The sequence below is a fragment of the Oncorhynchus mykiss genome, chromosome 20, assembly GCF_057628025.1.
Source record: "Oncorhynchus mykiss isolate SJ-2025 chromosome 20, ASM5762802v1, whole genome shotgun sequence".
Lineage (NCBI taxonomy): Eukaryota > Metazoa > Chordata > Actinopteri > Salmoniformes > Salmonidae > Oncorhynchus > Oncorhynchus mykiss.
This window is the reverse complement of record NC_143041.1, coordinates 37,735,496-37,753,246: the sequence shown is the minus strand read 5'-3', so window position 1 is coordinate 37,753,246 and position 17,751 is coordinate 37,735,496. Positions and strand designations below refer to the sequence as shown.

Below are 17,751 nucleotides of genomic sequence, written 5' to 3'. Positions count from 1 at the left end.
GAGCGGTTTGACTGATAAAAGAGAGAGAGGGAGAGAGAGAGAGAGAGAGGGAGCAGTTTGACTGATAAAACACACACACAGAGAGAGAGAGAGAGGGAGCGGTTTGACTGATAAAAGAGAGAGAGGGAGAGAGAGAGAGAGAGAGGGAGCAGTTTGACTGATAAAACACAGAGAGAGAGAGAGAGGGAGCAGTTTGACTGATAAAACACAGAAAGAGAGAGAGAGAGGGAGAGAGAGAGAGAGAGGGGGGGGAGCAGTTTGACTGATAAAAGAGAAAGAGAGAGAGAGAGGACTAGGCCCTGACAGTAAATCTCAGTAAGACCAAAATAATGGTGTTCCAAAAAAGGTCCAGTCACCAGGACCACAAATACAAATTCCATCTAGACACTGTTGCCCTAGAGCACACAAAAAACTATACATACCTTGGCCTAAACATCAGCGCCACAGGTAACTTCCACAAAGCTGTGAACGATCTGAGAGACAAGGCAAGAAGGGCATTCTATGCCATCAAAAGAAACATACATTTCAACATACCAATTAGGATTTGGCTAAAAATACTTGAATCAGTCATAGAGACCATTGCCCTTTATGGTTGTGAGGTCTGGGGTCCGCTCGCCAACCAAGACTTCACAAAATGGGACAAACACCAAATTGAGATTCTGCAAAAATATCCTCCGTGTACAACGTAGAACACCAAATAATGCATGCAGAGCAGAATTAGGCCGATACCCACTAATTATCAAAATCCAGAAAAGAGCCGTTAAATTCTACAACCACCTAAAAGGAAGCGATTCACAAACCTTCCATAACAAAGCCATCACCTACAGAGAGATGAACCTGGAGAAGAGTCCCCTAAGCAAGCTGGTCCTGGGGCTCTGTTCACAAACACAAACACACCCTACAGAGCCCCAGGACAACAGCACAATTAGACCCAACCAAATCATGAGAAAACAAAAAGATAATTACTTAACACATTGGAAAGAATTAACAAAAAAACAGAGCAAACTAGAATGCTATTTGGCCCTACACAGAGAGTACACAGCGGCGGAATACCTGACCACTGTGACTGACCCAAAATTAAGGAAAGCTTTGACTATGTACAGACTCAGTGAGCATAGCCTTGCTATTGAGAAAGGCCGCCGTAGGCAGACATGGCTCTCAAGAGAAGACAGGCTATGTGCTCACTGCCCACAAAATGAGGTGGAAACTGAGGAGAACTTCCTAACCTCCTGCCCAATGTATGACCATATTAGAGAGACATATTTCCCTCAGATTACACAGATCCACAAAGAATTCGAAAACAAATCCAATTTTGAAAAACTCCCATATCTACTGGGTGAAATTCCACAGTGTGCCATCACAGCAGCAAGATCACAGCAGCAAGATTTGTGACCTGTTGCCACGAGAAAAGGGCAACCAGTGAAGAACACACACCATTGTAAATACAACCCATATTTATGCTTATTTATTTTATCTTGTGTCCTTTAACCATTTGTACATTGTTAAAACACTGTGCCTTGCGAAAGTATTCGGCCCCCTTGAACTTTGCGACCTTTTGCCACATTTCAGGCTTCAAACATAAAGATATAAAACTGTATTTTTTTGTGAAGAATCAACAACAAGTGGGACACAATCATGAAGTGGAACGACATTTATTGGATATTTCAAACTTTTTTAACGAATCAAAATATACATAATATACAATATACATCTGATTGTTGTCCTATGGACAGAGTCTTCCACCTCAGCTGTAGATCTCTGCAGTTCATCCAGAGTGATCATGGGCCTCTTGGCTGCATCTCTGATCAGTCTTCTCCTTGTATGAGCTGAAAGTTTAGAGGGACGGCCAGGTCTTGGTAGATTTGCAGTGGTCTGATACTCCTTCCATTTCAATATTATCGCTTGCACAGTGCTCCTTGGGATGTTTAAAGCTTGGGAAATCTTTTTGTATCCAAATCCGGCTTTAAACTTCTTCACAACAGTATCTCGGACCTGCCTGGTGTGTTCCTTGTTCTTCATGATGCTCTCTGCGCTTTTAACGGACCTCTGAGACTATCACAGTGCAGGTGCATTTATACGGAGACTTGATTACACACAGGTGGATTGTATTTATCATCATTAGTCATTTAGGTCAACATTGGATCATTCAGAGATCCTCACTGAACTTCTGGGGGCTGAATAATTTTGCACGCCCAATTTTTCAGTTTTTGATTTGTTAAAAAAGTTTGAAATATCCAATAAATGTCGTTCCACTTCATGATTGTGTCCCACTTGTTGTTGATTCTTCACAAAAAAATACAGTTTTATATCTTTATGTTTGAAGCCTGAAATGTGGCAAAAGGTCGCAAAGTTCCAGGGGGCCGAATACTTTCGCAAGGCACTGTATAATATGACATTTGTAATGTCTTTACTGTTTTGAAACCTCTGTATGTGTAATGTTTACTGTTAATTTTTGTTGTTTTTCACTTTATATATTCACTTTGTATGTTGTCTACCTCACTTGCTTTGGCAATGTTAACACATGTTTCCCATGCCAATAAAGCCCTTGAATTGAATTGAATTGAGAGAGAGAGAGGGAGAGGGAGCAGTTTGACATTTAGCCAGAATCAGAATCAGGAAATACCACTGATATGATGGTGGGTTAGTCTCTCTCCAGGAAACACCACTGATATTGTCATGTATTGTCATGTTGTGTGTTTCTGTCCTTTCCCTTCACCCTGTCTCCCTCTGCTGGTCGTTGTTAGGTTACCTTTTCTCCCCCTCTTTCCCCCAGCTGTGCCTTGTCTCCTCCTAACTACCCATTCACCCCGTTTCCCACCTGTTCCCTTTTTCCCTCTGATTAGGTCCCTATATCTCTCTCTGTTTTTGTTCCTGTCCTTGTCGGATTCTTGTTTGTTGTGTTTCATGCCTGAACCAGACTATCGTCCTGTTTGCTGTAAACTTGTCCTGTCCTGTCGGAATCTGCCTGTCTATCTGAGCCTACCTACGTTTGGTTATTAAAGAAGCTCTGTTTAAGTTAGTTCGCTTTTGGGTCCTCATTCACTCCCCGTAACAGAAGAATCCGACCAAGAATGGACCCAGCGACTTCGGATCCTCTCCACTCAGCCGTCGAGATCCAGGGAGCGATGCTAGGCAGACACGAGCAGGAATTGTCTGCTGCTCGACATGCCGTTGAGACCCTGGCCACCCAAGTCTCCAACCTCACAGAACAGGTTCACCATCTCCGCCTCGATCCACCGGCCACTTCCAGGGCTTTCGAATCTCCGGAGCCCAGAATCAATAACCCGCCGTGTTACTCTGGGGAGCCCACTGAATGCCGCTCGTTCCTCACCCAGTGTGATATTGTGTTTTCTCTCCAGCCCAACACTTACGCCAGGAGCACTGCTCGTGTCGCCTACGTCATATCTCTCCTTACTGGACGGGCTCGTGAGTGGGGCACGGCAATCTGGGAGGCAAGGGCTGAGTGTACTAACCAGTATCAGGACTTTAAGGAGGAGATGATACGGGTTTTTGATCGATCTGTTTTTGGGGAGGAGGCTTCCAGGGCCCTGTCTTCCCTATGTCAAGGCAATCGATCCATAACTGACTACTCTATTGAGTTTCGCACTCTTGCTGCCTCCAGTGGCTGGAACGAGCCGGCTTTGCTCGCTCGTCTTCTGGAGGGTCTCCGCGCAGAGGTAAAGGATGAGATTCTCTCCCGGGAGGTTCCTTCCAGCGTGGATTCCTTGATTGAACTCACTATTCGCATTGAGCGACGGGTTGATCTTCGTCACCGAGCTCGTGGAAAGGAGCTCGCGTTCTCCGTTGCCCCCCTCTCCGCATCACTACCATCTTCCTCTGCCGGCTCGGGAGCTGAGCCTATGCAGCTGGGAGGTATCCGCATCTCGACTAAGGAGAGGGAACGGAGAATCACCAACCGCCTCTGTCTCTATTGCGGTTCCGCTGGTCATTTTGTCACTTCATGTCCAGTAAAAGCCAGAGCTCATCAGTAAGCGGAGGGCTACTGGTGAGCGCTACTACTCCTGTCTCTCCTTCAAGATCCTGCACTACCTTGTCGGTCCATCTACGCTGGACCGGTTCGTCAGCTTCCTGCAGTGCCTTAATAGACTCTGGGGCCGAGGGCTGTTTTATGGACGAGACCTGGGCTCGGGAACATGACATTCCTCTCAGACAGTTAAGGGAGTCCACGGCCTTGTTCGCCCTGGATGGTAGTCCTCTCCCCAGGATTCAGCGTGAGACGCTACCTTTAACCCTCACTGTTTCTGGTAATCATAGCGAAACCATTTCTTTTTTGATTTTTCGTTCACCTTTTACACCTGTTGTTTTGGGCCATCCCTGGCTAGTTTGTCATAATCCTTCCATTAATTGGTCTAGTAATTCTATCCTCTCCTGGAACGTCTCTTGTCATGTGAAATGTTTAATGTCTGCTATCCCTCCTGTTTCCTCTGTCTCTTCTTCACAGGAGGAGCCTGGTGATTTGACAGGGGTGCCGGAGGAATATCACGATCTGCGCACGGTGTTCAGTCGGTCCAGGGCCACCTCTCTTCCTCCACACCGGTCGTATGATTGTAGTATTGATCTCCTTCCGGGAACCACTCCCCCCCGGGGTAGACTATACTCTCTGTCGGCTCCCGAACGTAAGGCTCTCGAGGATTATTTGTCTGTAGCTCTTGACGCCGGTACCATAGTCCCCTCCTCCTCTCCCGCCGGAGCGGGGTTTTTTTTTGTCAAGAAGAAGGACGGGTCTCTGCGCCCCTGCATAGATTATCGAGGGCTGAATGACATAACAGTTAAGAATCGTTATCCGCTTCCTCTTATGTCCTCAGCCTTCGAGATCCTGCAGGGAGCCAGGTTTTTCACTAAGTTGGACCTTCGTAACGCTTACCATCTCGTGCGCATCAGGGAGGGGGACGAGTGGAAGACGGCGTTTAACACTCCGTTAGGGCACTTTGAATACCGGGTTCTTCCTTTCGGCCTCGCTAACGCTCCAGCTGTCTTTCAGGCATTAGTCAATGATGTCCTGAGAGACATGCTGAACATCTTTGTTTTCGTTTACCTTGACGATATCCTGATTTTTTCACCGTCACTCCAGATTCATCTTCAGCACGTTCGACGTGTCCTCCAGCGCCTTTTAGAGAATTGTCTTTTTGTGAAGGCTGAGAAGTGCACTTTTCATGCCTCCTCCGTCACATTTCTCGGTTCTGTTATTTCCGCTGAAGGCATTAAGATGGATCCCGCTAAGGTCCAAGCTGTCATTGATTGGCCCGCCCCTAAGTCACGCGTCGAGCTGCAGCGCTTTCTCGGCTTCGCGAACTTCTATCGTCGTTTCATCCGTAATTTCGGTCAGGTGGCAGCTCCTCTCACAGCCCTTACTTCTGTCAAGACGTGCTTTAAGTGGTCCGTTTCCGCCCAGGGAGCTTTTGATCTCCTCAAGAATCGTTTTACATCCGCTCCTATCCTTGTTACACCTGACGTCTCTAGACAGTTCGTTGTCGAGGTTGACGCGTCAGAGGTGGGCGTGGGAGCCATTCTTTCTCAGCGCTCCCTCTCTGACGACAAGGTCCACCCATGCGCGTATTTTTCTCATCGCCTGTCCCCGTCGGAACGTAACTATGATGTGGGAAACCGCGAACTGCTCGCCATCCGGTTAGCCCTAGGCGAATGGCGACAGTGGTTGGAGGGGGCGACCGTTCCTTTTGTCGTTTGGACTGACCATAGGAACCTTGAGTACATCCGTTCTGCCAAACGACTTAATGCGCGTCAGGCGCGTTGGGCGCTGTTTTTCGCTCGTTTCGAGTTTGTGATTTCTTATCGTCCGGGCTCTAAGAACACCAAGCCTGATGCTTTATCTCGTCTCTTCAGTTCTTCAGTAGCCTCCACTGACCCCGAGGGGATTCTCCCTGAGGGGCGTGTTGTCGGGTTGACTGTCTGGGGAATTGAGAGGCAGGTAAAGCAAGCGCTCACTCACACTCCGTCGCCGCGCGCTTGTCCTAGGAACCTTCTTTTCGTTCCCGTTCCTACTCGTCTGGCCGTTCTTCAGTGGGCTCACTCTGCCAAGTTAGCCGGCCACCCTGGCGTTCGGGGTACGCTTGCTTCCATTCGCCAGCGTTTTTGGTGGCCCACCCGGGAGCATGACACGCGTCGTTTCGTGGCTGCTTGTTCGGTCTGCGCGCAGACTAAGTCCGGTAACTCCCCTCCTGCCGGCCGTCTCAGGCCGCTTCCCATTCCCTCTCGACCGTGGTCTCACATCGCCTTAGATTTTGTCACCGGACTGCCTTCGTCAGCGGGGAAGACTGTTATTCTTACGGTTGTCGATAGGTTCTCTAAGGCGGCTCATTTCATTCCCCTTGCTAAGCTTCCTTCTGCTAAAGAGACGGCACAAATCATCATCGAGAATGTTTTCAGAATTCATGGCCTTCCGTCAGACGTCGTTTCGGACAGAGGTCCGCAATTCACGTCTCAATTTTGGAGGGAGTTTTGCCGTTTGATTGGGGCTTCCGTCAGTCTCTCTTCCGGCTTTCACCCCCAGTCTAACGGTCAAGCAGAACGGGCCAATCAGACTATTGGTCGCATCTTACGCAGTCTTTCTTTTCGCAACCCTGCGTCTTGGTCAGAACAGCTCCCCTGGGCAGAATACGCCCACAACTCGCTTCCTTCGTCTGCGACCGGGCTATCTCCTTTTCAGAGTAGCCTCGGGTACCAGCCTCCGCTGTTCTCATCTCAGTTCGCCGAGTCCAGCGTCCCCTCCGCTCAGGCTTTTGTCCAACGTTGCGAGCGCACCTGGAAGAGGGTCAGGTCTGCACTTTGCCGTTATAGGACGCAGACTGTGAGGGCTGCTAATAAGCGTAGAACTAAGAGTCCTAGATATTGTCGCGGTCAGAGAGTTTGGCTCTCCACTCAGAACCTTCCCCTTAAGACGGCTTCTCGCAAGTTGACCCCGCGGTTCATTGGTCCGTTCCGTATTTCTCGGGTCATTAATCCTGTCGCAGTTCGACTTCTTCTTCCGCGATACCTTCGTCGCGTCCACCCGGTCTTCCATGTCTCCTGTATTAAGCCCGTTCTTCGCGCCCCCGCTCGTCTTCCCCCCCCCCCCCCATCCTTGTCGAGGGCGCACCCATCTACAGGGTCCGCAGGATTTTGGACATGCGTCCTCGGGGCCGTGGTCACCAGTACCTCGTTGATTGGGAGGGGTACGGTCCTGAGGAGAGGAGTTGGGTTCCCTCTCGGGACGTGCTGGACCGTGCGCTGATCGAGGATTTCCTCCGTTGCCACCAGGTTTCCTCCTCGAGTGCGCCAGGAGGCGCTCGGTGAGTGGGGGGGTACTGTCATGTATTGTCATGTTGTGTGTTTCTGTCCTTTCCCTTCACCCTGTCTCCCTCTGCTGGTCGTTGTTAGGTTACCTTTTCTCCCCCTCTTTCCCCCAGCTGTGCCTTGTCTCCTCCTAACTACCCATTCACCCCGTTTCCCACCTGTTCCCTTTTTCCCTCTGATTAGGTCCCTATATCTCTCTCTGTTTTTGTTCCTGTCCTTGTCGGATTCTTGTTTGTTGTGTTTCATGCCTGAACCAGACTATCGTCCTGTTTGCTGTAAACTTGTCCTGTCCTGTCGGAATCTGCCGGTCTATCTGAGCCTACCTACGTTTGGTTATTAAAGAAGCTCTGTTTAAGTTAGTTCGCTTTTGGGTCCTCATTCACTCACCGTAACAGATATGATGGTGGGTTAGTCTCTCTCCAGGAAACACCACTGATATGATGCTGGGTTAGTCTCTCTCCAGGAAATACCACTGATATGATGGTGGGTTAGTCTCTCTCCAGGAAATACCCCTGATATGATGGTGGGTTAGTCTCTCTCCAGGAAATACCCCTGATATGATGGTGGGTTAGTCTCTCTCCAGGAAACACCACTGATATGATGGTGGGTTAGTCTCTCTCCAGGAAATACCACTGATATGATGGTGGGTTAGTCTCTCTCCAGGAAATACCACTGATATGATGGTGGGTTAGTCTCTCTCCAGGAAATACCACTGATATGATGGTGGGTTAGTCTCTCTCCAGGAAATACCACTGATATGATGGTGGGTTAGTCTCTCTCCAGGAAATACCACTGATATGATTGTGGGTTAGTCTCTCTCCAGGGAACCACCATTGATACCTGCATCACAGCTAGGACCAGGGCAGATCTGATCTATAGTTCCTCACATATCTCTAGCTGGCAGATTGCATCTATAGCCTCAGGGCATGACTTTTCATCAAATCACCCATTGATACACATTTATAATGTACTGAACACTGACCTTGGCTTTGGTGTGAATACATGAGTTGTAATGATAGTTACAAGCTTCTATACAAGGACTAACCCTACACACCTGGTCCGGCTTGACTGAGTCATCACTTCTGAGACTGACCCTCCACACCTGGCCTGGCTGAGGTATCACTGCTGAGACTGAGACTGCATGGGAACCACTGCTCTTCTCAAGGCCATCTCACCACAACACCAGCTGTGGAGGTGGGGGGGGTTCCAGTGTGTGTGTGTGTGTGCACCATGGTTGTGATTTTTACACCGCCGTACGGCGTGGTAGAAATATGGAACATTATTATGGGGGGGGGGGGGGGGGTCCACAGCAGCTATCGGAATTAGATTTACCATAGATCTGTGTGAGAGAGAGAAGAAGAAGAGCAAGCTGGAGCTGCAGTCAGAGTTTGTGCTGGAGTCAAAACACAGCCACACACTATATACAGTTTGTTTGGGATGATGTGGGATAGAGACTGGGAGAGTCAACGGATACTGTGTGGAGTGACTCACTCACGACAGGAAGGAGAGAGAGAGGGGTGGAAGGAAAGGGAGAGGAGATATGGAGAAGGGAGGGAGGTAGATATGGAGGTAGAGAGGTAGAGAGGGAGGGAGGGAAGGAGAGATAGAGAAGGGAGGGAGGTAGATATGGAGGAGAGAGGGAGGGAGAGAAGGAGAGATAGAGAAGGGAGGGAGGTAGATATGGAGGAGAGAGGTAGAGAGGGAGGGAGAGAAGGAGAGATAGAGAAGGGAGGGAGGTAGATATGGAGGAGAGAGGTAGAGAGAGAGGGAGGGAGGGAAGGAGAGATAGAGTAAGACGGGATGGGTGAGAGAGAGGGAAAGCATAGATGTTGACATGCTAGATTTGACATTGTAGTAAGGGATACAGCCCTGGTGTTTCACTGTTTAACCCAGGTGTTGGAGATTACTACAACTTGGCTTTGCTCTGAACATTTAAAACAACTGAACTTCATAGTGTCACAGATAACAGACACAAGCATGTTGTAGATCGCAGTATGACACACACACACACACACACACACACACACACACACACACACACACACACACACACACACACACACACACACACACACACACACACACACACACACTGTTCTGTCTTGAGTGCAGCACTGACCAGAAGATGAACTCCCTCTGAAAGGATCATTAGAGACTGGCTCGCAGGCACACACTCATGTTCCTTTCACTGTTTGTTTCTGACAGGGACACCTGCAGGGTGACGTTACTAGGGGAGGATGGGGGGTGACGCTGTTAGGGAGAGAGGGGAGAGACCAACGGAAGTCCATTTAGTTATTTGCTTCACGGCTGACTGGTGATCGGTCCCCTGCTCAAACACACACTTCCTGTCTAAATGAGAGGGGGGAGAGAAGAGTGGAGGTAAAGCTGTTTTAGAGAGAGAGAGTAGGGTGCAGAAGAGAGGGGAGAGGAGGGAGGGAAACCACAAACCTCCCTGTCAAAACCCCTCCCTGTGAACCCCCCCTGTCAAAACTCCTCCCTGTGAACCCCCCCTGTCAAAACTCCTCCCTGTCAAAACTCCTCCCTGTCAACCCCCCCTGTCAACCCCCCCTGTCAACCCACCCTGTCAAAACTCCTCCCTGTCAAAACTCCTCCCTGTCAAAACCCCTCCCTGTGAACCCCCCCTGTCAAAACTCCTCCCTGTCAAAACTCCTCCCGTCAACCCCCCCTGTCAACCCCCCCTGTCAACCCCTCCCTGTCAACCCACCCCTGTCAACCCCCCCTGTCAACCCCCCCTGTCAAAACTCCTCCCTGTCAAAATCTGGACAAGAGGAATACCTATGTAAGAATGCTGTTCATTGACTATAGCTCAGCCTTCAACACCATAGTACCCTCCAAGCTCATCAGTAAGCTCGGGGCCCTGGGTCTGAACCCCGTCCTGTGCAACTGGGTCCTGGACTTCCTGGCGGGACGCCCCCAAGTGGTGAAGGTAGGAAATGACTCCTCCACTTTGCTGATCCTCAACACAGGGGCCCCACAAGGGTGCGTTCTCAGCCCCCTCCTGTACTCCCTGTTCAGTAGGATCTGTCCCAGTCCCACTGAGCAGTAGGATCTGTCCCAGTTTCACTGAGCAGTAGGATCTGTCCCAGTATCACTGAGCAGTATGATCAGTCCCAGTCCCACTGAGCAGTAGGATCTGTCCCAGTATCACTGAGCAGTAGGATCTGTCCCAGTATCACTGAGCTGTAGGACTTTCTCCTGTCATCAATAAAACAGAACACACACACACATTCAAACACACTCGCGCAGAGAGAAAGGGAGCTGATGAAATATTCATAGTAGGAAAGTCAAAGCGCAGCAGATCAGTAATGCAGAGTAAATGAGGCCATTTAAAAGTCTGTTTCATAAACTTTACTAGGTAATGCTGAAAAACCTAGAGCAGTACACACACACACACACAAACACACTGTCGTCTTTGACAAGGGCGTTGCATTTCAAATAAATATCCAGAGACATTTTCAGTGGGATGTCTGTACTGTATGCAAATTGTCTGCTGTCTTCAGTTTTTGGAGAACAAACATAAGCAAGAAGCAAGAGAGCGTGGAGAGGAGACGAGGGGGAGAGAGGAGACGAAGGGGAGAGAGGAGACGAGGGGGAGAGGAGGGGGAGAGAGGAGACGAGGGGGAGAGAGGAGACGAGGGGGAGAGGAGGGGGAGAGAGGAGACGAGGGGGAGAGAGGAGACGAGGGGGTGAGAGGAGACGAGGGGGAGAGAGGAGACCAGGGGGAGAGAGGAGACGAGGGGGAGAGAGGAGACGAGGGGGAGAGAGGAGACGAGGGGGAGAGAGGAGACGAGGGGGAGAGAGGAGACGAGGGGGAGAGGAGGGGGAGAGAGGAGAGGAGGGGGAGAGAGGAGACGAGGGGAGAGAGAGGAGAGGAGGGGGAGAGGAGGGGGAGAGAGGAGACGAGGGGAGAGAGAGGAGAGGAGGGGGAGAGGAGGGGGAGAGAGGAGACGAGGGGGAGAGAGGAGACGAGGGGGAGAGGAGGGGGAGAGAGGAGACGAGGGGGAGAGAGGAGACGAGGGGGAGAGGAGGGGGAGAGAGGAGATGAGGGGGAGAGAGGAGACGAGGGGGAGAGAGGAGACGAGGGGGAGAGAGGAGACGAGGGGGAGAGAGGAGACGAGGGGGAGAGAGGAGACCAGGGGGAGAGGAGGGGGAGAGAGGAGACGAGGGGGAGAGAGGAGACGAGGGGGAGAGAGGAGACGAGGGGGAGAGAGGAGACGAGGGGGAGAGGAGAGGAGGGGGAGAGAGGAGATGAGGGGAGAGAGAGGAGAGGAGGGGGAGAGGAGGGGGAGAGAGGAGACGAGGGGGAGAGAGGAGATGAGGGGGAGAGGAGGGGGAGAGAGGAGACGAGGGGGAGAGAGGACACGAGGGGTAGACAGGAGAGATGACGGAGGTGGAGGAGCTGAATTAGCAAAATACACAGAATTCCACTTAGACTTAGATAATGATGAGAACACAGATGTACAGAAACAGGAGAAGATCAACGGAGATGATTGAAACGACGTCAACATGCATGTCATTGTGTCTCGAATGAAAAACTCACACAACATTCAGACATGCTATTCCACTATATATATGTCATGAAATACAACCAACTTTTGATGAGTTCAAATCCAGCTGAGAATTGGGAGATCGACGCTGATACACCATCTGACAGACTAAATATCACATGTTAATGTTCCTCTACGTGTCTGTCAAAACATTCAGAGGAATATCCCGGGGGCGCCCGCTCCAAGACCTCTCCTTCACTGTTGACAACATTACCGCTGACCTTCCCAAAGTGCAAAGAACCTTGGTGTGACCCTGGACAACACCCTGTCTTTCTCTTAATAGGACTTTAACCTCTCTTCCTCCCTCTCTCTTCCCATCCCTCTCTCTCCTCTCCCACTCTCCCACTCTCTCCGTCTCCAGGTCACTCAGAGAGCTCCGGTTTGCAACCTTGCAGCCTAGGGGGAGGTACGTGCCCTGCCATGTGTACCTGCAGTAACAACATTGTGGACTGCAGAGGGAAAGGCCTCACAGCTATACCAGCCAGCCTTCCTGACACCATGGCAGAGATGTAAGCACCATGCTGTCTTGTATGTTGCCAGTTAGCTGACCTAAACACATCCCTGCTGTTGCGCATAAGCCCCAGTGTAAGGTGATATATTTCAGTGGAATCCAGGGATATCCACAGCTTGAATTGGCTTCGGAGCCAACAGTGTGTGCTTCGCAGCCGTGACTGTGTGTGTGTGTGTGTGTGTGTGTGTGTGTGTGTGTGTGTGTGTGTGTGTGTGTGTGTGTGTGTGTGTGTGTGTGTGTGTGTGTGTGCGTGCGTGCGTGCGTGCGTATACACTGACCCTTGCTGAGTGGGTATTTATAAACAGCCCAGACTCTTTAGGGTTCGATGAGACTAGTTGTCTATTTTTCCCCGACAACCCTTGTTGACCCATAAACTCCACCAAAATGATTTCTCTCTCTCTGGTAATGTCCTTCTAGTGTCCCTGTCCCTAGATCTAAGTAGCCAATAAGATCTCTGCTGGAGCCAGCAGCACTGGAAGGTGAAAGATAGCTAGCTCTACTAACAATGTTCCCTGATGGAGATGTCATTAGTTTATCATCTTACAATAGTAAAGATGTTTTTATAGCTAGTCTGTTCCTGGTAGGCCTGTTAGGACTGTGGGTTTGTAGTTAGCTAGTCTGTTCCTGGTAGGCCTGTTAGGACTGTGGGTCTGTAGTTAGCTAGTCTGTTCCTGGTAGGCCTGTTAGGACTGTGGGTCTGTAGTTAGTTAGTCTGTTCCTGGTAGGCCTGTTAGGACTGTGGGTCTGTAGTTAGCTAGTCTGTTCCTGGTAGGCCTGTTAGGACTGTGGGTCTGTAGTTAGCTAGTCTGTTCCTGGTAGGCATGTTAGGACTGTGGGTCTGTAGTTAGCTAGTCTATTCCTGGTAGGCCTGTTAGGACTGTGGGTCTGTAGTTAGCTAGTCTGTTCCTGGTAGGCCTGTTAGGACTGTGGGTCTGTAGTTAGCTAGTCTGTTCCTGGTAGGCCTGTTAGGACTGTGGGTCTGTAGTTAGCTAGTCTATTCCTGGTAGGCCTGTTAGGACTGTGGGTCTGTAGTTAGCTAGTCTGTTCCTGGTAGGCCTGTTAGGACTGTGGGTATGTAGTTAGTTAGTCAGTCTGTTCCTGGTAGGCCTGTTAGGACTGTGGGTCTGTAGTTATTTAGTCTATTCCTGGTAGGCCTGTTAGGACTGTGGGTCTGTAGTTAGCTAGTCTGTTCCTGGTAGGCCTGTTAGGACTGTGGGTCTGTAGTTAGCTAGTCTGTTCCTGGTAGGCCTGTTAGGACTGTGGGTCTGTAGTTAGCTAGTCTGTTCCTGGTAGGCCTGTTAGGACTGTGGGTCTGTAGTTAGCTAGTCTGTTCCTGGTAGGCCTGTTAGGACTGTGGGTCTGTAGTTAGTTAGTCTGTTCCTGGTAGGCCTGTTAGGACAGTGGGTCTGTAGTTAGTTAGTCTGTTCCTGGTAGGCCTGTTAGGACTGTGGGTATGTAGTTAGTTAGTCACTGTTCCTGGTAGGCCTGTTAGGACTGTGGGCCTGTAGTTAGTTAGCTAGTCTGTTCCTGGTAGGCCTGTTAGGACAGTGGGTCTGTAGTTAGCTAGTCTGTTCCTGGTAGGCCTGTTAGGACTGTGGGTCTGTAGTTAGTTAGTCTGTTCCTGGTAGGCCTGTTAGGACTGTGGGTCTGTAGTTAGCTAGTCTGTCTGTTCCTGGTAGGCCTGTTAGGACTGTGGGTCTGTAGGAGTGTGGTTCTCAGGATGTGATCGGTTAGGTTAGACCAAAACATTACAATAAGTTGTATGTCTTTTACTCTTTCTATTTCTCTTAGTAGGGGGCTGACTTAGTAGGGGGCTGACTTAGTAGGGGGCTGACTTAGTAGGGGGCTGACTTACTTAGTAGGGGGCTGACTTAGTAGGGGGCTGACTTAGTAGGGGGCTGACTTACTTAGTAGGGGGCTGACTTAGTAGGGGGCTGACTTAGTAGGGGGCTGACATAGTAGGGGGCTGACTTAGTAGGGGGCTGACTTACTTAGTAGGGGGCTGACTTAGTAGGGGGCTGACTTAGTAGGGGGCTGACATAGTAGGGGGCTGACTTAGTAGGGGGCTGACTTACTTAGTAGGGGGCTGACTTAGTAGGGGGCTGACTTAGTAGGGGGCTGACATAGTAGGGGGCTGACTTAGTAGGGGGCTGACTTACTTAGTAGGGGGCTGACTTAGTAGGGGGCTGACTTAGTAGGGGGCTGACTTACTTAGTAGGGGGCTGACTTAGTAGGGGGCTGACTTAGTAGGGGGCTGACTTACTTAGTAGGGGGCTGACTTAGTAGGGGGCTGACTTAGTAGGGGGCTGACTTAGTAGGGGGCTGACTTAGTAGGGGGCTGACTTAGTAGGGGGCTGACTTAGTAGGGGGCTGACATAGTAGGGGGCTGACTTAGTAGGGGGCTGACTTACTTAGTAGGGGGCTGACTTAGTAGGGGGCTGACTTAGTAGGGGGCTGACTTAGTAGGGGGCTGACTGTTGGCAACTGTAAAAGTACTGTCCATTTCTTACCAAAAACAAACCATACCATTCCCATTATTTCACATGGAACAGAGTTCTACATTTTACTGCCGATGCGTCATGTAAATGACACATATGGTTTATTTTAAACATGCGTAAATTGTTTTCCGCCTTTTAAGGACATCACATAATGATAGGTTTTGGTAAAACAAATATAAACACTGTGAGCAATACAAGTTGTTTGTGAAAATATCTTAGGTGTTTCCTGTTGGATACATGAGTACTCCAGTCTCATAGAGCAGGTGCCCTTGTTATGTAGCCAGTAGGGTAGTCTCCGCTGTGTGTATGTCACTCTGTCTGAATCGCTGAAGGCATCATGTCTTCAACCTCAATGAAAATCAGGCCCATAGCCTCATGAGTACAAGTACAACTATTGATTATATTTATACACCGAGACAGACACCTGATGAATGGGATGACAGAGACAGACACCTGATGAATGGGGTGACAGAGACAGACACCTGATGAATGGGGTGACAGAGACAGACACCTGATGAATGGGGTGACAGAGACAGACACCTGATGAATGGGATGACAGAGACAGACACCTGATGAATGGGTTGACAGAGACAGACACCTGATGAATGGGGTGACAGAGACAGACACCTGATGAATGGGGTGACAGAGACAGACACCTGATGAATGGGTTGACAGAGACAGACACCTGATGAATGGGGTGACAGAGACAGACACCTGATGAATGGGTTGACAGAGACAGACACCTGATGAATGGGTTGACAGAGACAGACACCTGATGAATGGGGTGACAGAGACAGACACCTGATGAATGGGGTGACAGAGACAGACACCTGATGAATGGGGTGACAGAGACAGACACCTGATGAATGGGTTGACAGAGACAGACACCTGATGAATGGGATGACAGAGACAGACACCTGATGAATGGGTTGACAGAGACAGACACCTGATGAATGGGGTGACAGAGACAGACACCTGATGAATGGGGTGACAGAGACAGACACCTGATGAATGGGGTGACAGAGACAGACACCTGATGAATGGGGTGACAGAGACAGACACCTGATGAATGGGTTGACAGACATTGATTCTCCATGTCAGGGCTACCTATGAAGATTGTTTTTCTTTGTTGGTTGATTGAAAAAGGAGGTATGTAAGGATAGAGAGGTAGGGAGGGATGGAGGGAGGGAGTGAGTGAGGGAGTGAGTGAGGGAGGGAGGGAGGGAGGGAGGGAGGGAGGGAGGCCACAGGCCTGGGCTGGAGGACAGAGGATTCAGTGAAGTGGTGTGTGTGTGTGTGTGTGTGTGTGTGTGTGTGTGTGTGTGTGTGTGTGTGTGTGTGTGTGTGTGTGTGTGTGTGTGTGTGTGTGTGTGTGTGTGTGTGTGTGTGTGTGTGTTATTGTTTTTGTGCATCTCTGAGTGATGTTCTATGGATTCCCTGGGTCATTTAATGTTTTTAGTGTATCTAAGTTATTGCCGTTCAAGCAGGCAGAAATTTGGCCGTTATGATGCAGCAATGTGATAAAGTCGCTCTCACTACACTGGAAGTTAATAGAAATACGACTTTTAGATTGTGAAAACGTCAAGCATACATGTCAGATTCTAATACTGGCCGATGTCATAACTCAGAAAGATGTCTTCTCTCGAATGAGCCATTGGTCATGTTTTTGCGATATTCCTTGTGTAATTTAAGTGGGTAGGCACGCAGGCACGTAGTCAGGCAGGCACGTAGGCTCGCAGGCACATAGGCATGCAGGCATGTAGGCCCGCAGGCACGTAGGCAGGCAGGTACGTAGGCCCGCAGGCACGCAGGCATGTAGGCACGCAGGCATGTAGGCACGTAGGCAGGCAGGCATGTAGGCACGTAGGCACGTAGGCACGTAGGCAGGCAGGCATGTAGGCACGTAGGCACGTAGGCAGGCAGGCATGTAGGCACGTAGGCCCGCAGGCACGTAGGCAGGCAGGTACGTAGGCATGTAGGCCCGCAGGCATGTAGGCACGTAGGCCCGCAGGCATGTAGGCACGCAGGCACGTAGGCCCGCAGGCACGTAGGCAGGCAGGTACGTAGGCCCGCAGGCACGTAGGCACGTAGGCCCGCAGGCAGGCAGGTACGCAGGCACGTAGGCCCGCAGGCACGTAGGCCCGCAGGCACGCAGGCACGTAGGCACGTAGGCACGCAGGCACGTAGACACGCAGACATGTAGGCACGTAGGCATGCATTCACACACACGCACATGCACACACACACACGCACACGCTCACACAGACTGTGTTTTCTATAATACTCTGGGATCTGGTGATCCAGACATGATGATAGAGGGAATTAAAGCCACTTGGCAAAACACCCTGAGACCACAAGGCTGTGACACACACTGGAAACACACACACACATAGAACATGACTACCGCAGGAATCTGTGGTCTGGAATAACAGCTATCCTAAGAATGTCAATTATACAGCTCTATCTGTCCATAAATGGATGCCCACATCTTTGAACCAGAACATTCTTAAATGAAATATATGGAAACTTAAAACATTAATATTACGGCAAGTCATTGAGTATACAATTATACATAACACACACACATACACACACACACGCACACACACGCACATACACACACACACACACATACACATACACACACACACACACACACACGCACACACACACACACAGCATTAACATTAAAAGCAGGATTTATCCTTATCCTGTCTAGACCAATCACACTCTGAACCAGAATACAGTCTAACGCTGTCTGCTTATCTAGTGAGGTTGGAGATTTCATATCATATTTTATCAAACTAGATGTCCTATCATAACATGCAGCTGTGACGTGAACAGAAGTGGCCTGTTATTCTCG

General features: G+C 49.9%; 1 protein-coding gene across 1 annotated transcript in view; it reads left to right on the top strand.

Annotated features, from left to right (window-relative positions):
- Positions 1 to 17,751, top strand: part of LOC110499533 (slit homolog 1 protein) — a 188,317-nt gene that overhangs the window by 105,400 nt on the left and 65,166 nt on the right. Inside the window, exon 9 of the mRNA XM_036956210.2 lies at positions 12,241 to 12,388. Coding sequence (XP_036812105.2) covers positions 12,241 to 12,388 — 148 coding nt within the window. The remainder of the gene's footprint in view (positions 1 to 12,240; positions 12,389 to 17,751) is intronic.